The sequence below is a fragment of the Nyctibius grandis genome, chromosome 1 (assembly GCF_013368605.1).
Source record: "Nyctibius grandis isolate bNycGra1 chromosome 1, bNycGra1.pri, whole genome shotgun sequence".
NCBI lineage: Eukaryota > Metazoa > Chordata > Aves > Nyctibiiformes > Nyctibiidae > Nyctibius > Nyctibius grandis.
In genome coordinates, this window is record NC_090658.1 from 90,005,918 (window position 1) to 90,023,479 (window position 17,562).

The following is a 17,562-nucleotide window of genomic DNA, read 5'->3' on the forward strand; positions in this document are numbered from 1 at the left end:
CGCAAGCCTCACCTTTCTGGCCATGCCTTTTCCAAAAGAGAAGGCCCAGTACAGAGACATCTCTGCTACACTAGCAAATCTATTACACGCTGACTAGAATAGACGTGTATTAGCTGCTGCAGGGACCCATCCGTTTCCACCTCCAGCCCCGCTATAAGAGAATATCCAGGAAAAACTAAAAGCAGGGCAAGCGTGTCTGTCCCAGCCTCCAGCTATTTTCAGCTCAGGACGTTTCCCGCCCCAATATGCCTCCTTCGAAGACGAAGGAAACGAAGCTCGGCCAACACCTCGGGCTCGCGTAGCTGCGCAGCCCGGCACCGGCACACCGAAGCGCCCTGTTTCTCTCTCCCCGCCTTCCCCACTACCCTCCAACGAGCGACGGGTCCCGCGGCCCGAGACTTGCCGCGGAGCCCCTTCCCCGCTACCTTCGCCCCCTCCCGAAGGCCCCGGCCTGGCCCAGCCCCGCGCCGCCAGCGGCCTTCCCCGCCGTCCTGCGGATGATCCGCAGGCGGCAGGGACTGGCCACCCCCGCCCGCGCACCCCGCCCCGGCGCGGCGAACCGCGGGCCTCGGGCCGCACCCCGGAAGCGGAAGCGGCCACCGCGGTGCACTGTGGGCTGGCGGCGGCTGAGGCGGAGCTGGGTCTGAATGAAGGCGCCGCGGGCGAGGGGCCGCCGGCGCCGCTGAGCGCCCCGGGGCCGCGCCCGCCCCGCACCCCGCGTCCCTTCCCCCTCCCATCCCCCCCGCGGGCGGGCAGCGGCCGCCCGGGCCCCGCCATGTCGTACAACAAGATCCCGCCGCGCTGGCTCCACTGCCCCAGGAGGGGGCAGCCCGTGGCAGGTGAGCGCCCGGCCCGGCCCGGCCCGGTCCTGCTCTGCCCCGGGGCGGCTGTGTGGCGGCAGCGGGGACGACCCTCTCCCATCTGCTGCGCTCCCGTGCCCGCCGGTCCCGGCCCCCCACCCCCAGCTCCTCCTCAGCGCGGCGGGGCGGGCGGGGGCCTCCTTGGGGCCGCCGCGGCCCCTCGCCCTCCGGTCCGGACGGGGCTCTTTGTGTCGGGGCCGCGGCTGTGCTGGTGCGGGGGCGCCGGGCGGGCGTTCCCGCCTGAGCTCCCTGGGCCGCTGTTTCTCCCCGAGCTGAGTTCCCGTGGGATGGTTGTTCTCCCTAAAGCCCAGCCCGCAGCCGGGCTTTACCTGTAGCGAAGGGGGCTCGGCCTCCTCCCTTCGGGTAGTGCAACCCCTAAAACCCATTCGCCCCGGCTCCCTTGCAGGGGTAGGGGCAGGGGCCCTCTCCTGCTCTTGGGAGCCTTAGTGCTGTGTTCTTGCTTCGCACTGGTTAAGTTTAGGACTGAAACTTTTCCCGTTCGTCACGTCTGATGAGAGAGGCGGCAGCCGGGCGTGCAGACGCTGCCGCACTGGAGGATACCCCAGCCCTGACGACTGCCCTGTGCAGCCTCTTCCTTGCTTGTTTTTTTTCCTGAAGGCTCTGATGTTTATCAGTGTTGATCTGTTACTGGGCCGACTGACAGTGACCTCTCAGTCACTGGCGTGTTCCTAAGCTGTTTAGCTGGAGGATGAGTTTAAGTGTTCCACTCCGGAGTTTCACGTGTATTTCGGGTTTTGTCAGTAATTGCCGTCATCGTGGATGTTCTTACGAGTAACACGCTGTCTGTCTCGATTGTCGCTAGGTATCTAGTCTTGCTGTCATCTAGTGGCAGTGAATTAGGTATCACGTAAACACACATTTTTTGGTTGTGAGTTAACTACCATACTGAGTTCACATGGATGTTTCCCCTGCTACCTGCTATGAGATAGAATAAACAAACTTTGCTCTTTTCAGTTTTCTCAAGTTGTTCTTTCCTTTATAAGGTAAGCAATTCCAACCCCCAGTTTTTTTCCCCCAATATTTTCTAGTTTTCACTCCTTTCATCTTCCTATCTGTGATAATTTAAAGGTATTTTTTCAAAACATAGCACTTGCTACTCAGGATTGCTATTCTAGATGGCACTGTGCTATGATTTGCTTAATAGTTACAACTCCTGCATCTTCTATGCCACGTTTCCACATCATCATCTTAGTTTTTTTTGACAGCAGTTGTTTGTGGAACTGAAAACACTGATCACTATTTACAGGTTTATTTAGAACCTGATGAGACATCTCAACAGACTTAATCTTCCCATCAGTACACATTATTTGGCGTTTATCAGTATTTAATTTCAGTTGTTCATTTTGTGGGTTACTGGTTTCCATCAAGTTCCTTATATTTCTCTGAACTTGACTCAGTTAGATAACAGCATTGTTGTATTGCTTATCTCCATTATCTCTTTTTCCTGATCGTGGGCAAATGCATTGCTTTGTATCTAATAAGAGATTTGATAGCCTAAGTTGTTAGCCTTTGACCACGACAAAAATAGACTAATGACTCTTTGTTCTTTGTTTTTCTTCTCAGCAAGTTTTTGATCTCTAGAAGTTGTCACGTTTGTTTGTTTGTCTGTCTTTTAAGCCATGGCTTCTCAAAAATAGCAACATAGAGTAAGCAAGAATGCAGGACATCAGCATGTCATCTGCTGTGCCATCACTGCTTGTGTGTTTGTTTGTTCAGTAACTGCAATGTAATTCTTTTCCATTCGGTGCTATCATGCACAAGAAGTTACTGCACAACAAAAAAGGAAAGTGGTTGGTTCCTTTCTTTGGCTGCTTTATCGTGAGGTATTCTTATATTAGTTCACCCGATTTTTAGTTTTTTAGTGTGTACAACTTACCAAAAGTCATAGTACACCATCAGTTTTCTCTCCTCTTTTGCTATTTTACGTTTAAAGACCTCTAACAGTTTTATTGAGAGATAATTTTTAGAGTTTATTGATGTTGGTACTGTCTCCCAGATGTGTTATATTCTTGTTTTAATTAGTATTTCAATCAAATTTCTAAGCATCTGTGCATTAGTTTATTCCCCTCTGATAGTGTAATAGTCATAATGTTGCTAAGCAAGGTTTTCTGGCTTCTGTGGACTAATATTCATGAAGTGTTTGGTCATGACCCTCTTGTCTTATGGCATCTAGAATTTCTAGGTGACCTCAGATACAAGTACTAGTGAGGCCTGGAGCTCTTCTGTTGGTGAGATTGGGTTCATTCAGGTTAACAGGACCCTTCATTCTGAATGAGGTGAATTCATCTATGTTTCCCATTATTTTCCAGTTTACTTCTTTAAATATTGGTGTTTTTCTGCCACTTTGTGGTTTTATGGTACAGCAGTTCTTCAGAATGGCACATTTCACACTTACTGCATTGTGGTAGCACCTCAATCACATACTTGATGAAAAGAGCTTTCTCTGAACTCTCAGATCTGAAGTGATCAGGTTGCTTCAGCCTGGCATCACCATCTCTGCAGGTACAAAAACTCAGTCCATTTTGGTTTTGCTGTGGGAAGTGCTAGCAAGATATTGAAGAAAAGACATGAGAAGTGTCTCAGCAGTGTCTTTCGTGTTAGTTAGTCCTGTTCTAGACATACGTGCAGCATGCAGAATGGTTTTGTTGGAAATGGAAATTATATGGAAATTACAGAGATAGCACCTTAAATAGGAGAGTAACACCTCTGGTTCAGGAAGTTGCTGAGCTATAGCTTGTTGTAGTTGGGGAGAATAATCTGAGGATGGATTGTCATTGTCATCACTCATTGTCATCATTAACCACTCTCGATTATCTACCGGCAGTCCTGGTTAACTGGAGCAGTTCCAGCTGACTGGAAATTAGCAAACGTAACGCCCATCTAGAAGAAGGGTCGGAAGGAGGATCCAGGGAACTATAGGCCTGTCAGCCTGACCTCGGTGCCAGGCAAGGTGATGGAACAGATCATCCTGAGTGCCATTACACGGCACATGCAGGACAGTCGGGGCATCGGGGCCAGCCAACATGGATTCATGAAAGGCAGGTCCTGCTTGACCAACCTGGTCTCCTTCTATGACCAAGTGACCCACTTAGTAGATGAGGGCAGGGCTGTGGATGTAGTCTATCTAGACTTCAGTAAGGCATTCGACACTGTCTCCCACAGCATCCTCCGAGACAAACTGTCTGCCTGGGGCTTGGATGGGTGGACTCTTCGATGGGTTAAAAACTGGCTGGATGGCCGAGCCCAGAGAGTGGTGGTGAATGGGGCAAAGTCCAGCTGGCGGCCGGTCACTAGCGGTGTTCCCCAGGGCTCAGTTCTGGGGCCGGCGCTGTTCAATATCTTTACAGATGATCTAGACGTAGGGATTGAGTGCACCCTCAGCAGATCTGCAGATGACACCAAGCTGGGTGGGAGTGTCGATCTGCTGGAGGGTAGGAAGGCCCTACAGAGGGATCTGAACAGGTTAGATAGATGGGCCGAGACCAACGGCATGAGGTTCAACAAGAAGAAGTGTCGGGTCTTACACTTCGGCCACAACAACCCCATGCAGCGCTACAGGCTGGGGGAAGAGTGGTTAGAAAGCGGCCCGGTGGAAAGAGACTTGGGGGTGCTGATCGACAGCCGGCTAAACATGAGCCAGCAGTGTGCCCACGTGGCCAGGAAGGCCAATGGCATCCTGGACTCTATTAGGAATAGTGTAGCCAGCCGGTCTAGGGAAATGATTGTCCCTCTCTGCTCGGCACTGGTGAGGCTGCACCTTGAATACTGTGTCCAGTTCTGGGCCCCGCACTTCAAGAAAGATGTTGAGGTGTTGGAGCGAGTCCAGAGGAGGGCGACCAAGCTGGTGAAGGGTCTGGAGGGTCTGACCTACGAGGAACGGCTGAGGGAGCTGGGGTTGTTTAGCCTGGAGAAGAGGAGGCTCCGAGGTGACCTTATTGCCGTCTACAACTACCTGAAGGGAGGTTGTAGTGAAGTGGGAGTTGGCCTCTTCTCCCGGGCAACTAGCGATAGGATAAGAGGGCACAGCCTCAAGCTTCGCCAGGGGAGGTTCAGGTTGGACATCAGGAAGAATTTCTTTACAGAAAGGGTTATTAGACATTGGAATGGGCTGCCCAGGGAGGTGGTGGAGTCACCATCTCTGGATGTGTTTAAGAAAAGCCTGGACATGGCACTTAGTGGCATGGTCTAGTTGACAGTGTGGTGTAAGGGCAGTGGCTGGACTCGATGATCCCTGAGGTCTCTTCCAACCTGGTTGATTCTGTGATCATTTTACACTCTTAGACATCTGTTATTGACCTGTTTTGGTGCTGAGATAATAGGTGAAATGGATGCTTTGACCCAGCATAGTTGTTCTTGAAACAGAAGACTTTTTTTTTAGGGTAGGTTTTTTTTTTTTTTAAATTGTGGTTTTTACTATTTCATTTTATTCAAATTTCCCTTTCTTAACCTTGGTCACTTTACACAGTGTAGCCTTCCTAATCAATGCTCAATCTGAACATACCATGGTCATACATAATTAGTGGCTACTGTCATGTATTGAGTTGATAGCTTCATGTCACAGAAAATTAGACTAAATTAAGGGTAGCTTTTTCGCTGGTATGCTCTAGAATTCAAATTTTAAGATTAAAACTGTGTCAAAATTAGAGCATGTACAGGTAGGAAATGTGACATCTTACGTTGTTCACTTTGATTTCTCTCAGGTTTATCCACTTGATGCCTACGCTCTGACATACTGGGCGCTTATTTTTAGAATTTTTACCTATTTTTCAACCCAAATAAATACCATCTGTTATCCAGGTAACTAATTTGGAAAATGGTTTTTAATATCCACTTTCCAAAACTATTTGACAAATTTTAACTTAATTGTGGAAGTAGGTAATCATCAAGTGTCAAAGTTCCAGTAACATTTTGAAGTTAATTTGAAAATTTGATTGAAGAGTTACAATTATTATAATAATTTAGTTTAGATACACTAATGACTTGGGATGCTTTGATATCTGTATAAAATACCACCTTGTTACTGTCATATAACCCAGTTCAACATAAAGAATTGATTATTTAATCTTCAAATGCTTATGCGTGGAGGCTTGAGTTGCAATGTTTTTACTACATCACTTCTTTAGCATAAGATGTAGGGCAGAACTGGGCAGAACTGTAGCAGAGATCATAGCTACTGCCTCATTTATAGTTGTCCATGTTACTCAGAAAAGTTAGAAATCTTTCTTAGTAATAAAGCTGAGATTTTCTGTAGCTTAATGACACTTGCCTGAGAGGGGCTTATATGCACATAGGAAAGGAGAATTTTCAAGCTTCTTTACGAAGATCAAATAGCAAATTAGCGGGGTAGAGAAATTTGGTTTTCTGTTATAAGAGGAACACAATATGAGATTGTATTCAAGATCTTTAATACATGTGTAGCAGTCACAACTTAGAAAAAACCAAGAATGTAAACTAGGAAGATAGTGCTTACTGCATAGGAATGATGTGAAGTTATATTGCAGACAAATGTAATTTATTAAAAAAAAAAAGAAATCTAACCCAAAGGAAAAAAACCCCCACCAACCAAAAAACCACAGCCATTGTTTACATAATATAATTACAAAATTTCCCTATATTGGAACCGCATTACATGAATTCACTGCTCTCTTCTAACCTTGGCAGGCAGCTTGTTTACTGCTGTATAAGCTCTGTTTCTCAACGATGCTGCCAAACTGGAATTTGTGGAAGTTGGGCACTTAAATACTTCCAAAGATCTGGGTTTGGTCTTTGGAAGTGGTAGTAAGTGGGCATTATTAAATACTCATCACTTCCACTGCTGTGTAAAGGTGTTCAAATGCTGCCAGGGGATGCTGACTAGACTACTTTGTCTGTCTTTTCCTTGTGTTGAACAGGAGTATATTATGGTTGCTCAGAAGGAAATCACAGTGAAAATCAGACACTAAATCAAGGTCAGCCACCGAGAAGAGAACATGTCCGTTCTCTGTTCTAGAAGATGGAGAACAGGAGAGTCTTCAGTGTGATTGTACAGTCTCTAATCATATGCTACAGGAAACAATCTTAACCTCCAGGCACTGTTTTCCAACTCTATTCTATTTTCCCAGCATCTTGTAAAGAATGGTAGTTTTCTTATGTATCCATTGACTCAAGATCTTGTCAGTGCAGCTTCTTTTCTTAATTGAATACTGTGGCTAAAAAAAGTTTAGTTACATTCTTCATGTTCTATAATGGGTGAATGGATGTACTAGGATGGGAGGGCCTGTGGCAAAGTTAAAAAACTTTCAGGCATGCTTGGTCTTTTGCAAAACTTACGGTGGTGATAGATTTTTGCATTAAGATAATCCGAAATAAGGATTTGCATAATCAGTCTGTACAGAGGAAGATTACAAGTTAATGTGGAAGGGTCAATAGTGAGTGAGAGAGGCTGAATGATAGTGTTGAACAGTCAAATAAGTTGAAATTGAAGTGACTATGATTTTATTACTGTTTAATGTATATATTGACTATATGACTGAATGACTTCCCTTTAGGCTGTGAAGTTTGGAATGGTCTCAGACAAATGTAACAGTGAGGGTCTTTCTCATGTTGCTGATTAACATCAACCATGAGCTAACAAGTTGCATAAAGCTTCTCAGTTTCTGTAACTCTTCTGTGGTTTATAATGCCTCTTTCCTAGAAGTTAAATGCTTATTTGAGACTATATAAGATGTTTATTTAAGGCTACAGAGAAATCTGTGAACTTCAATTTATTGTATAGAGAAGTCTCTCAGCAGCATTCGTTTAGTAAAAATGGCATGCATTTTTCTATTTTTACAAAGATTAGTGAGCTTCTCTCTCAAAACTTGATCTCTAGCTGAATACAATGGGCGTTTTAGTGTCTTTTCATTCCATGTGGTTTTGTTTTGCTGAAAATGAGGATTTTGTTTCCTTAATTATGAGGAAATGTTCTGTCTGGATGAGAAAGCAGTATTTTCATGAGTAATTTAGAAGAATTTTTTAGCATTAATGCTGGGTGTGTTGATTCACTTGAGGATCTGAAACTGAATGTTTAAATACTGTGTAAAGATTAGTGGATGGTGGCGGTTGCTTTACATTACACATCTGAACAGATGTATCAGATGGTTTAAGGAATAGTATAGAAAGGTGTTATGTTTTTCCTTAGTTCAAAATATTGTGTGTATGTTTGTGTTTCTAAATAGGAAAAGCTTTTTAAAAGTTACTGAAGTTTAAAAAAAAGTATTCATATATGGGATGAACAGTCTTTCCTTTTTTTTTTTTTTCCCATCTAGGTAATAGGTAGGTTAACTGCTATTAGAAACATTTCAGAAATATAATTTGACAACATTAAGATCCAGCAGCACTTTTTTTCCTGGAAGATTTATGTCTGGTGCTCCAATTTGGAGTTCTTCCTGCATTAAAAAAATGTTTCTGCTGCTCTTCTGTGCCATAGAATTACATGGTTGCATTTCCTTTGGTTTTAGAAGGGCTGTCTTTTTAACAGCATGGAAACAGTTGTTTTAGGGGAAAAAAAAAAAAAAGAAAAAAGGAGGAAAGTTCTGGGGCAATAATTTTTTGGTACCTTTTTTTTGGGGGAGGGTTTATTTGATCAGTCTTGGGTTATAATTCATTTAAATATTTTCACAGCTGTTTAGAAATGCTGAGGTTCTCCCAGTTTTACTCCCTGCCTATATCATTAACCTTGGTGTGGCTGGGCGGATATGGCAGATCTCTTTCTTACTATCAATTTGCATTAATTTTCCACAACTAACGGCAGTGCAGGGTCCCTGGTGCGCACGGGAGGAGGTGTGCGGCTTCCCAGGCAGCCGTGGTGGCAGGGACCTGGGCTCTAAGCTCTTGTCTCTTTGGAAGCGCAGGAAGAGCTGGTGGGTCAGTACGTGCTGCTCAAATACCTGTTCCTGCTGCGCTTGGAGGGAAAGGCGTACCCATGGCTTGCTGGGGTCCAGAAAGAAAGCACTAGAGATCTCTAATGAGATTATTTCAGATAATCTGTGGTGGATGTGATGGATGAAAAATGAAATCAATATTAAAAAAAATTGGGTTTCTAGGGAGTGATGGATGTAGTCCAGTAAGTACTAATTCTGGTCAATTTTTTGTTGCGGTTTTGTAACTTTGCCAATGTCTGAACCACACGTAGGTGGTGTGTTTCAGAGGGAAGGTTGAACACTGCCGCAGAACTCTTCCAGCAAGCCTTAAGGTGCATGTTAGAAAGATCTGTAGTGCATAGATGTTCTGGACCAAATGCATTTTTTTTTTGCAGTGATCTTTACAGTGTTTCATGTTTGCATGTAATCAGAGCTGATGTTTACATGGTTGGGTAACAAACTGTCATTTAAAATGCTATTTTCTTGTTTTTAACTGTACCGAGTTTAAATTTTCTCTGTTCTGTTGTGCACTGTAGCTCCGCAGCTTAAATCACACTACAAGCTAGCTAAAAATGTTAAATTACTTAGTTTTAGATGAGCTGACCTGTATTTCCTTTAAACTTCTAAACTTATTTGTGAATTCTGAGAACTCATAACTAAAAAATATTTCAATTCAGCTGTTATGGATACTTTTCCTGTGACTGTTTCTCCTTGAAGGTGAACCTCTAAATCTGCTCAGCATGTTGCTTTGAAATCGCCGAGTTGTAAATGTACATATACATGAGTATACATAAAATACTACAAAATTTGATTATCTTTCATAGGGAAGTTTTTACCTTTGAAGACAATGTTAGGACCAAGATATGATGATCAGGTTGCTGAAGAAAATCGTTTTCACCCGAGTATGTTGTCCAACTACTTAAAGAGTCTGAAGGTAAAGTTAAATTTTCTAGTAATTGAAACATTACTTTCCTTTTTAATGTTTATTCATATGTTGCTTTTCAGATTTAAGAAAGAAGTGGTTGATGGCTTCCTTTGGGACATCTGTACAGAAAATTTTTTTTTTGTTTACATTTTCAGGTTTTCTCTGCAACTCCTAGATTTCCAAAAGTACTTTCTTACAGACAAAATTGTGCAAAATCCTCCAGCTCATTCACTGTGTTAGCAGCAAGAATCTCACTCTTCTCTGCGATTACTGTTGCATCTTGGAGAGAAGTCATTGTCAAAATTCAGATAGTCTGTGTTTGTAGTTCTACAAATGACTCTTGCATATGGATGTGTTAAGTTGAAATTTTGCTTATAGGAGTGAAAGCATTTAAAAGTGGAAGGAGAATTTCATAGAACTCCTCTGTAGTTTCAATGCATGATTTTCTTCTTTTGATGCACAGAATGTTTGTGGTGTCTAACCAGTCATACCCAAGTATGGAAGAAAACGATTTATGGATTTTATGCAGTAACTTCTTAGTGGAAAAAAATCCATACATAGGAAAAAATTTTAAGAGCGTGGATTGGGACCCGGGAAGGTGGGTGGATGCCTTTATCATTGGGTTACAGAGTTGTCCTGGCTTATTTCTTCATTCTCTGTTTCGCCCATTTCTGTCTGTCTACTTCAACTTGCATGTTGTTCTGCACCGTAGCACAACTTTGACAATAAAAGTGGGAAGCAGGACCTTTCCAGCCTTTCATGTAGGTCTGTGAAGTGTTGTGCCCAGTCCGGTGCGTGTGGAGATGTGGGAAATGGGATTTTGAACCTCCCAGGCAAAGAAAGGCATACAACCTAATTCTTTTCATCTGTTTATTAAACTGTTGTATAGAAGGTTTAAACTGTTATATAGAAGGTTAGCACCGTTTTTTTTTTACTGTGTATTTTATAAAACTAGTCACGCTAGTGACGTTTTTTTCTCTGCTTTTTTTTTTTTTTTGCTGTTGATCTAAGTCAAATGAATTCTGAAATTGTTTAACAATATCAGAACTTAAACATCAGAAGAATCAGGTGACTAAAATATGGGAATCTTCATTTTGTGAATCTTATTTAGGCTTAGGTGTGAAGTAGATGGTGAGCTACTCAGTGTAGCAGCGATAGAAGTACCTGTGGGCTGATGTGATAAGAAAGTACTATCAGGGAAGCATATGTGCCTGTTCTCAGGTGCTTGAACTGGTAGGATTTTTCTTGTTTGAATTCTTAGATCTATGAGTTTAAATTCTAAATTCTACTTGAGTTCCTCTTTTATGCATCATGTTGGTTTTGACTCTGGCTTTAATGGGCCTATCTAGAAATTTTCCAAAACCATTCTTATTCATGGTTTAAAGTAATTTAAAATTCTGCATATATTTTGAAGTTATAGAGAACTTCAGAGACTTACTCAGAATTTCTGACTATTTGCTTGTTCGTGAGTTGTCACCAAAAAAGAAGTCATGGTGAGCCTTCATAGCCTTTCCACTAGGCACATCAATGTTGTGTTGCAGTACTGCAAATGCATAATATCTTGAGTGATATCATATGATTAGAATCTGATAGTACAATTACTAGCATGAGGATCCCGACTTATATTTTGGTAATTTTGATTAACAAGCAGAACACATAATTTCTGTCAAACTCCCTGTTTTCATCAAATCTATTACATTGTCCTGAACCCTGGTATTATTGCTAAATGTTTGCTATTTGAAAACACACTATTTTTTGTTTGCTGAGATATGCAGTGGGTTAGTGGAGTGCTGTATTTGTAGAACAGCAGTTTACCAACAATCTGGCAATGAGGTGAATGTGCAGTTGAGGAGACCTTGAAAAGTAGATTTTCCCAAGGCAAAAGTAGCTCACTCTGCATGGTTCTCCTCATTTTACTGCAGTGTGTTTTACTGCTAATACTTTGCAGAATGAATAATTTCTGAAACCTTGTTATTATTTAAGTCCATATAATTTATCTCCCAAATCAGAAACTTCAGCAGAAACTTTCACACCTGGATTTTGGCGATAGTGAGATATTGCTGCTACCATGGATTTTTGAAGGTACCGGTTCAGTATTTAAGACAACATCAGTCTGTGAGGAACTTTCTCCAACAAGCTTCCTGTGTGATTCCTTTTTTTCATGGAGCTGGTTGCTGAAAATCTGAATGTTAGAAACAGATTTGACAAGGGATAGCAACCCTGTTTTTCTTCTGATTGCCAATATTGATGTAGTATCTTAATGGTCTCATTAAAAAACTTTGCAGGAGCAATTGGTGACAGTGTGAATAATTTTATTTTTTAATTTCTTTCTTGAGTGGGTAGGTTAGTACTGTTTATGCTTTATAAACGGTAGTTTTATTTCTGTTATGAAGAGCTAGGACATTAGTTAACTCAGAAGAATTAGTATGCTCAAGTTACAATATTCCTATTCGGAAAACTAGTTACCAGTTTTCAGCCACATTATTGTTTTCACAGATAAATTCAATCACTGATTTACACTATTTTCCTCAAATAAGAAATGCAAGAAAAAAAATCCTGGGACTGGAGAGAATTCAGTGTATTGTAGTATGTCCTCTCCCTCCCGGGGAGGATGTTTTGAAGTTCCAGCGTCTAATGAGAAACTTCTGGGCTCACACAAGGGGAACCTAGCTAAGTGCATTTAATTGCACAGCAGCAGAAGAGCGCATGCATAAAAGGCATTAATAACTGGAGATAGCTGGAATGTGAGAAAGTGAGGAGGAAGTCTTTTATAACCATAGGAGGACACGGAGAGCCTGGCCAAAATAAGTATGAGCAGAATGGAGGTGGTATGAACATCTTGGTGTTATTGTATGTAGAGGATGAGAATTTCAAGCTGTCAGTGAGCTTTTTTTCCTTCTATCCAGTCATCTTTTACAATTAGAAGCAAGACAAATTACTAGTTTCACTTGTGTTTCAATGTGGTGTCTATGATTGTAGTGTTGCAACAGTCCTTGTAAGAAATAAATGTATGTTTTAGTGAGAAGTTGCTCAACAATTTAAAATTATTCTTTCTTCCAAAGGTGTGTCATTCAATGGGTGTGGTGGACTGAAAGATGTGATTCACACAAAACAGAAAACCAGTTTTTTTTCCAGTGGGTGACTATCTATTTTAGCTTAGATAGTCTTTCAAAAATCAGCTCCTATTAAGAACTTTATAGGAGCAAACTTATGAGAGGATGACTGGTGTGATGTCAAGGTTGCAGAGCAGAGCAAAGCACCTGTGTGAAGAACATACATGAACTAGAATCTATTCTATAGGTCAGAATTGTGGTCGGTCAGGACAAGCATAGTATAACTCCAGTTCAGTGACTGAAATGTTTCGGTTCCTGTGGCACCAGTGTTTTTTTTGCATGGGTTTTTGGAACGTCATAATTGTATACTTGATATGTTGCATAATCCCCCTGCTTTTTTTTAAATTTCTTTATCCTTTTCTTTTGTCTTGCACCCTCTAAATTGTAGTGTGCTACGTGCAGCTAATCCCATGAACTGAGAGAGTAAATGTTTATGCTTTCTTTAAAGCAAGGAAACTGCTTTCAGGCCTTATATTCTCTGTATGCCATACATGCTTTTATAACTTTGGCTAAATTATATCAGATGCCTGTTTGGTTTACTGCTCCATGAAATGTGTGAGGAACAGTGTCACTTCACAAGATCTTCAGTTGTATGTGATTGAAATTATTCATAATAATTGCAAAGGAATAGCAAGCCCGAAGTCCTAGAGTCCTGTAGTTCAGAATTTCCTCTCTAGCAGACATTTTGCTATATTTCATTCTCCTATTCAAATTAAATGCAACATCCCAAGTGCTTGGTGACACTTTGGGTCTGAAGTATGTTGTGTGTTCTCCTGGCTTCTACATGTCAGTCAGGAAACTGAAATCTGTGAGTGAGTATGTTCAAAAGAGTAATTTCTAAAAGTTGAGGGAAAAGCACGCCAGTATTCTTTGAGCTTAAAAGCTTTGACATAAAATTAATTTTTGTGCTTTCACACATCTTCTCAGTGATAATTCTTTATTGCAGCGGGAGTTTGGGGAAGTTTGGAGGCTTCTGGTGGGAACATTTGGAGCTGATGGTATTTGAGAACAGTGGGGTTGGGAATTGGCTTTGAAATTTTCAACACTAAAATGGAATTGTGTCTCTCCTGCTCCTGAATGGGAGGATGTGAAAGTATTTTCTGCAAATCACTTGCGTTTCTTCTTGTAGCTCTCCTTTAACAATGTGATATATTAAACGTGTTACCTTTTATACTGTTTTCATGCTTTTATTAAAGGTTGTTTTCCTCACGATTCTTTTTCGCTTTCTCCAGACTGTCAGATGTTATGGCACTTTTTTCAAGAGTAGTTCACATTTTGGAATGCCTTCTTTCTTACCAGACTGTAACTGAATGCAAAAACCTTTACTTTACAATGATGTTTTCATTAAATTTTAATCTTTGAAAATAACTTTTTTTTCCCCTTAGCTGAGGATATCTTGGAAGCGTTACACCTAACCCTGTATTGTACATAAAAGAATAGGTAATCAAGCTGAGCTATGTAGAAGTTGGGGAGGAGAGTGGTTAGGGTGCCATTTACGTGGCTTCATAGTCTAGAGCTCTCATGCCATCTATCCTAGCATGTTGTCCTGTACAGTCACCTAGAAATACTGGTGTGGGAATATGCCATTCTCCTCTGAACAGTTATTTTGAACTGGTTTATGTCAGTGTTGCAGTGTTATGGACCTACAATGTGTACCACCTGGAATTTTTGTGTGGTCTTACCTGTGGATTAAGTAGTCTTTGAGGTATTTGCTAAATGCGGTTGAGAATGGAGGGGGGAGCAAAGTAATCATGGAATTAATTCCCTTATGTATACTTTCTACAAAATTAATCACTGGCTAGTAGGCTGTCAGTCTGTATGTTTAGCAGCTCGGTTGACACTAAATATTTGAAGTTTCAGGTGGTGTAACATTGTTTTCAGGTGGACCCCTACTGAAGTAGCTTGTATTTCTGCAAAACGCAGTAATAAAAGTAAATAAAGCATTCTGAATACAATATACAAAGTTGAAGTAAACAGAAATTCAGAACTGATTCAGATGTTGCACTACAAATGCTTAATACCGCTGACATAACATTATGATGCTTTTTAATATCTGATAAAGTATTATGAAAGCATAAAAGTATTATGAAAATATATCATCAGAACTTTGAATACTATGGACAACTACCTCTGTAGATAATTGGAAATTTGTCTTTGAGGTCAACTGAACAACATATCCATGTGAAGCAGCTGTTTCTGAACTGTATTCCAGTTATAACTAGAATTTATCTTTTTCTGAATTGTCTGGAAGCAGTGTTTTAGTTTGTAATTCTTCCAGCTGCACTGCTAAGTTATTGCCAGTCTGTTGACCCTCAGGTAAATAAAACCTGATCAAAATCCTGTTTATGAGTCTGTCCTGGAGTTTTAAATATATTGAAGATGCAGTGTTCTTCTATGTTTTTGTAAGCCTAACATGCTGCAGTGTTAATGTATTTTTAAGTGCACTATTGATGTATCTTTAAAAAAGACAAAGCTATGGAACAAGGATTTTGCTAAACTACCACTCTTAAAATGCCATTTAAAAAGACCTCTGGTTTCCTGGTGAGGGTCCTACTTGAAAGCATGACATTCAGCATTTTGACCAAAAGCAATTACTTGCACGTATAAGGCAGGAAACCAGGAATACTTTCAGTACACAGGTGTGTTAGTGAGCTGGTTTTGCACAGTAATACTGGGAGGTTTATGGTCAGTGGAAGCCTATTTCGGACTGACCCTACCTCGGGTCAGTAGGATGCACTTTACTGCTGTTCTCTGTGTGTTGGATGCCACCCAGTGGAATTTCTGCTTTCCATGTTGCTTTTTAAAAACATAGTAACTTCCACAAGGCTGCTTTAAAAGACTTATTGTACAGCTATAAAAACCAAACACTAAAAACGTAAGTTCATGCACAAGGTGACACATTAGGGTAGAGTGGGCAAGGCAGCCTGAATTCAGGTACGTCCTAACATCTGAGTGGTTGACACTGCCACCTTAATTACTGACAGCATCTTTGAAGATTTCAAGTTGTTTCACATTTTAGCTTTGAATAAAATGTTTCTGAGAATTTAAGGGAATTTTTGTTTTAAACTCGAAAATGTGTGTCTTTGTTTTGCACTAATTTAATGGATGGGCAAATGAAGATGAATTATTTTTTCTGAGAGTATACTTATATATAAGTCTCAGTAGTTAATTTTTCTTATGGTACTTCCACTGTGCCAGTGTTTAATATTGTTCTACTTAAAGCATAAGAGCACTCGATTCCACCTTATTTGTCTTTTAACATGTTAAAATAATTCCCAGATACTTTCCTGCTGTTAGCAGATCTGTCTTGTTTAGAAACATTGGTGGGAACAAACTGAAGTTTTTGAATTGATGGTTAGGGCTAATTCAGACACCAGCCTTCTTGAAGAAACACAGATCACTGTAATGGTAATAAAATATAGATTTTATGAACAAATGCAATATTTAAGAATTTTTAAACTTGAAACTGTAGCCTGCTATTGCTTTTAATTTGGATGTTATTAGCCATTTAGTATTTATGCACTGATATTTGAACCACATATATGTTAAGTTTATTTTTTGTTTTTTTTTTTGTTTTTCTAGGTTAAAATGGGTTTACTGGTAGACTTGACCAACACCACTAGATTCTACGATAGGAATGATATAGAGAAAGAGGGAATTAAATATATAAAGCTCCAGTGTAAAGGGTAAGTTGTCTGCACTTTTTAAATATTTAGCTTTTAATTTGAAAGATCTCTCTGAAGTAATTAATAATTTTTTTTTCTCTTCCCTTTCCCCCAGCTGTCTCCTAATCCGTGTGTTCCTGTGTTTTTCAGACATGGTGAGTGCCCTACACCTGAGAATACAGAAACATTTATCCGTGTATGTGAACACTTCAGTGATAAGAATCCTTCAGAGCTTATAGGTACGTCTTCTTATATCCATTGTATCCATCATTAGTTTTTACTGTTAATTTATTTAATATTTACTCATAACTGCAGTCTCTTATTCTTAAAAGTCTAAGCAAAGGATTTTCCTCAGTACAGTGTTTACACGTGTATAGATTTGATTGCTTTTACTCCAGAAGCTAATATGTTTCTGCATCCATCAATTTGATTGCAGCTACCAACTTAATGTGGAAAAATATACAGGCTTAAGAACTGTCTACGAATACATGATACTTGCATTGTTTTTTTGTAGCTTCTGCTGATACAAATGCAGGTTATGTATTGCCAAGTATTGTTTTGGCATTTGATGGTCTGACTTACTTGAAGTCATATTTGATAACTGAATGATCTGAGATTCTTTAGCAAATCTCACAAAGCAGCTGATTAATTGCTGGAAACTGGTAGTAGATATTAGGCTAAGTTTTTCTTCTGTGGTGTCCTGTCTTGCAGCGAATATTTGAATGTTCTTAAGGATATTTTTTTTTTTTGCCCAGAGCAAAATAAGTTCTCAGTTTAATTTGAGTGACTTATAGTTTTAGTTAAAACCATTTTTTTCTGATGTCTGTTAGAATTGAACATTAATATGGCTATCTGTAAACTGTCAGAGACAAGAAATTACTTTGCAGCTGAGTTTCCAGAGTCAGAATGGGTGTTGTCCTTAAGCCTCTTTGATGATAATTCTGCAACCTTCCCAAATCTGAGTGTCTGTGTGGCTTAGGAATGAATGGAACAGTTGTTTGTGTAGGTGTCATTGATAAGAGCTTGGTAAACTAAGCTAGTATGGTCATACAGTTTGGGATTCATACAGAATCACAAAATTATACAATAGTTAAGGTT

The 17,562-nt window shown here is 40.6% G+C and overlaps 1 protein-coding gene across 2 annotated transcripts in view; it reads left to right on the plus strand.

Moving 5' to 3' along the window:
- The first annotated feature begins 762 nt into the window (after positions 1-762).
- Positions 763-17,562, plus strand: part of RNGTT (RNA guanylyltransferase and 5'-phosphatase) — a 206,722-nt gene continuing 189,922 nt past the window's right edge. For both annotated transcript variants that reach the window (XM_068397279.1, XM_068397290.1), the window contains exons 1-4: positions 763-839; positions 9,586-9,695; positions 16,382-16,485; positions 16,615-16,703. In XM_068397279.1, the coding sequence (XP_068253380.1) occupies positions 776-839; positions 9,586-9,695; positions 16,382-16,485; positions 16,615-16,703 (367 nt within the window). In that variant the 5' untranslated portion in view covers positions 763-775. The remainder of the gene's footprint in view (positions 840-9,585; positions 9,696-16,381; positions 16,486-16,614; positions 16,704-17,562) is intronic.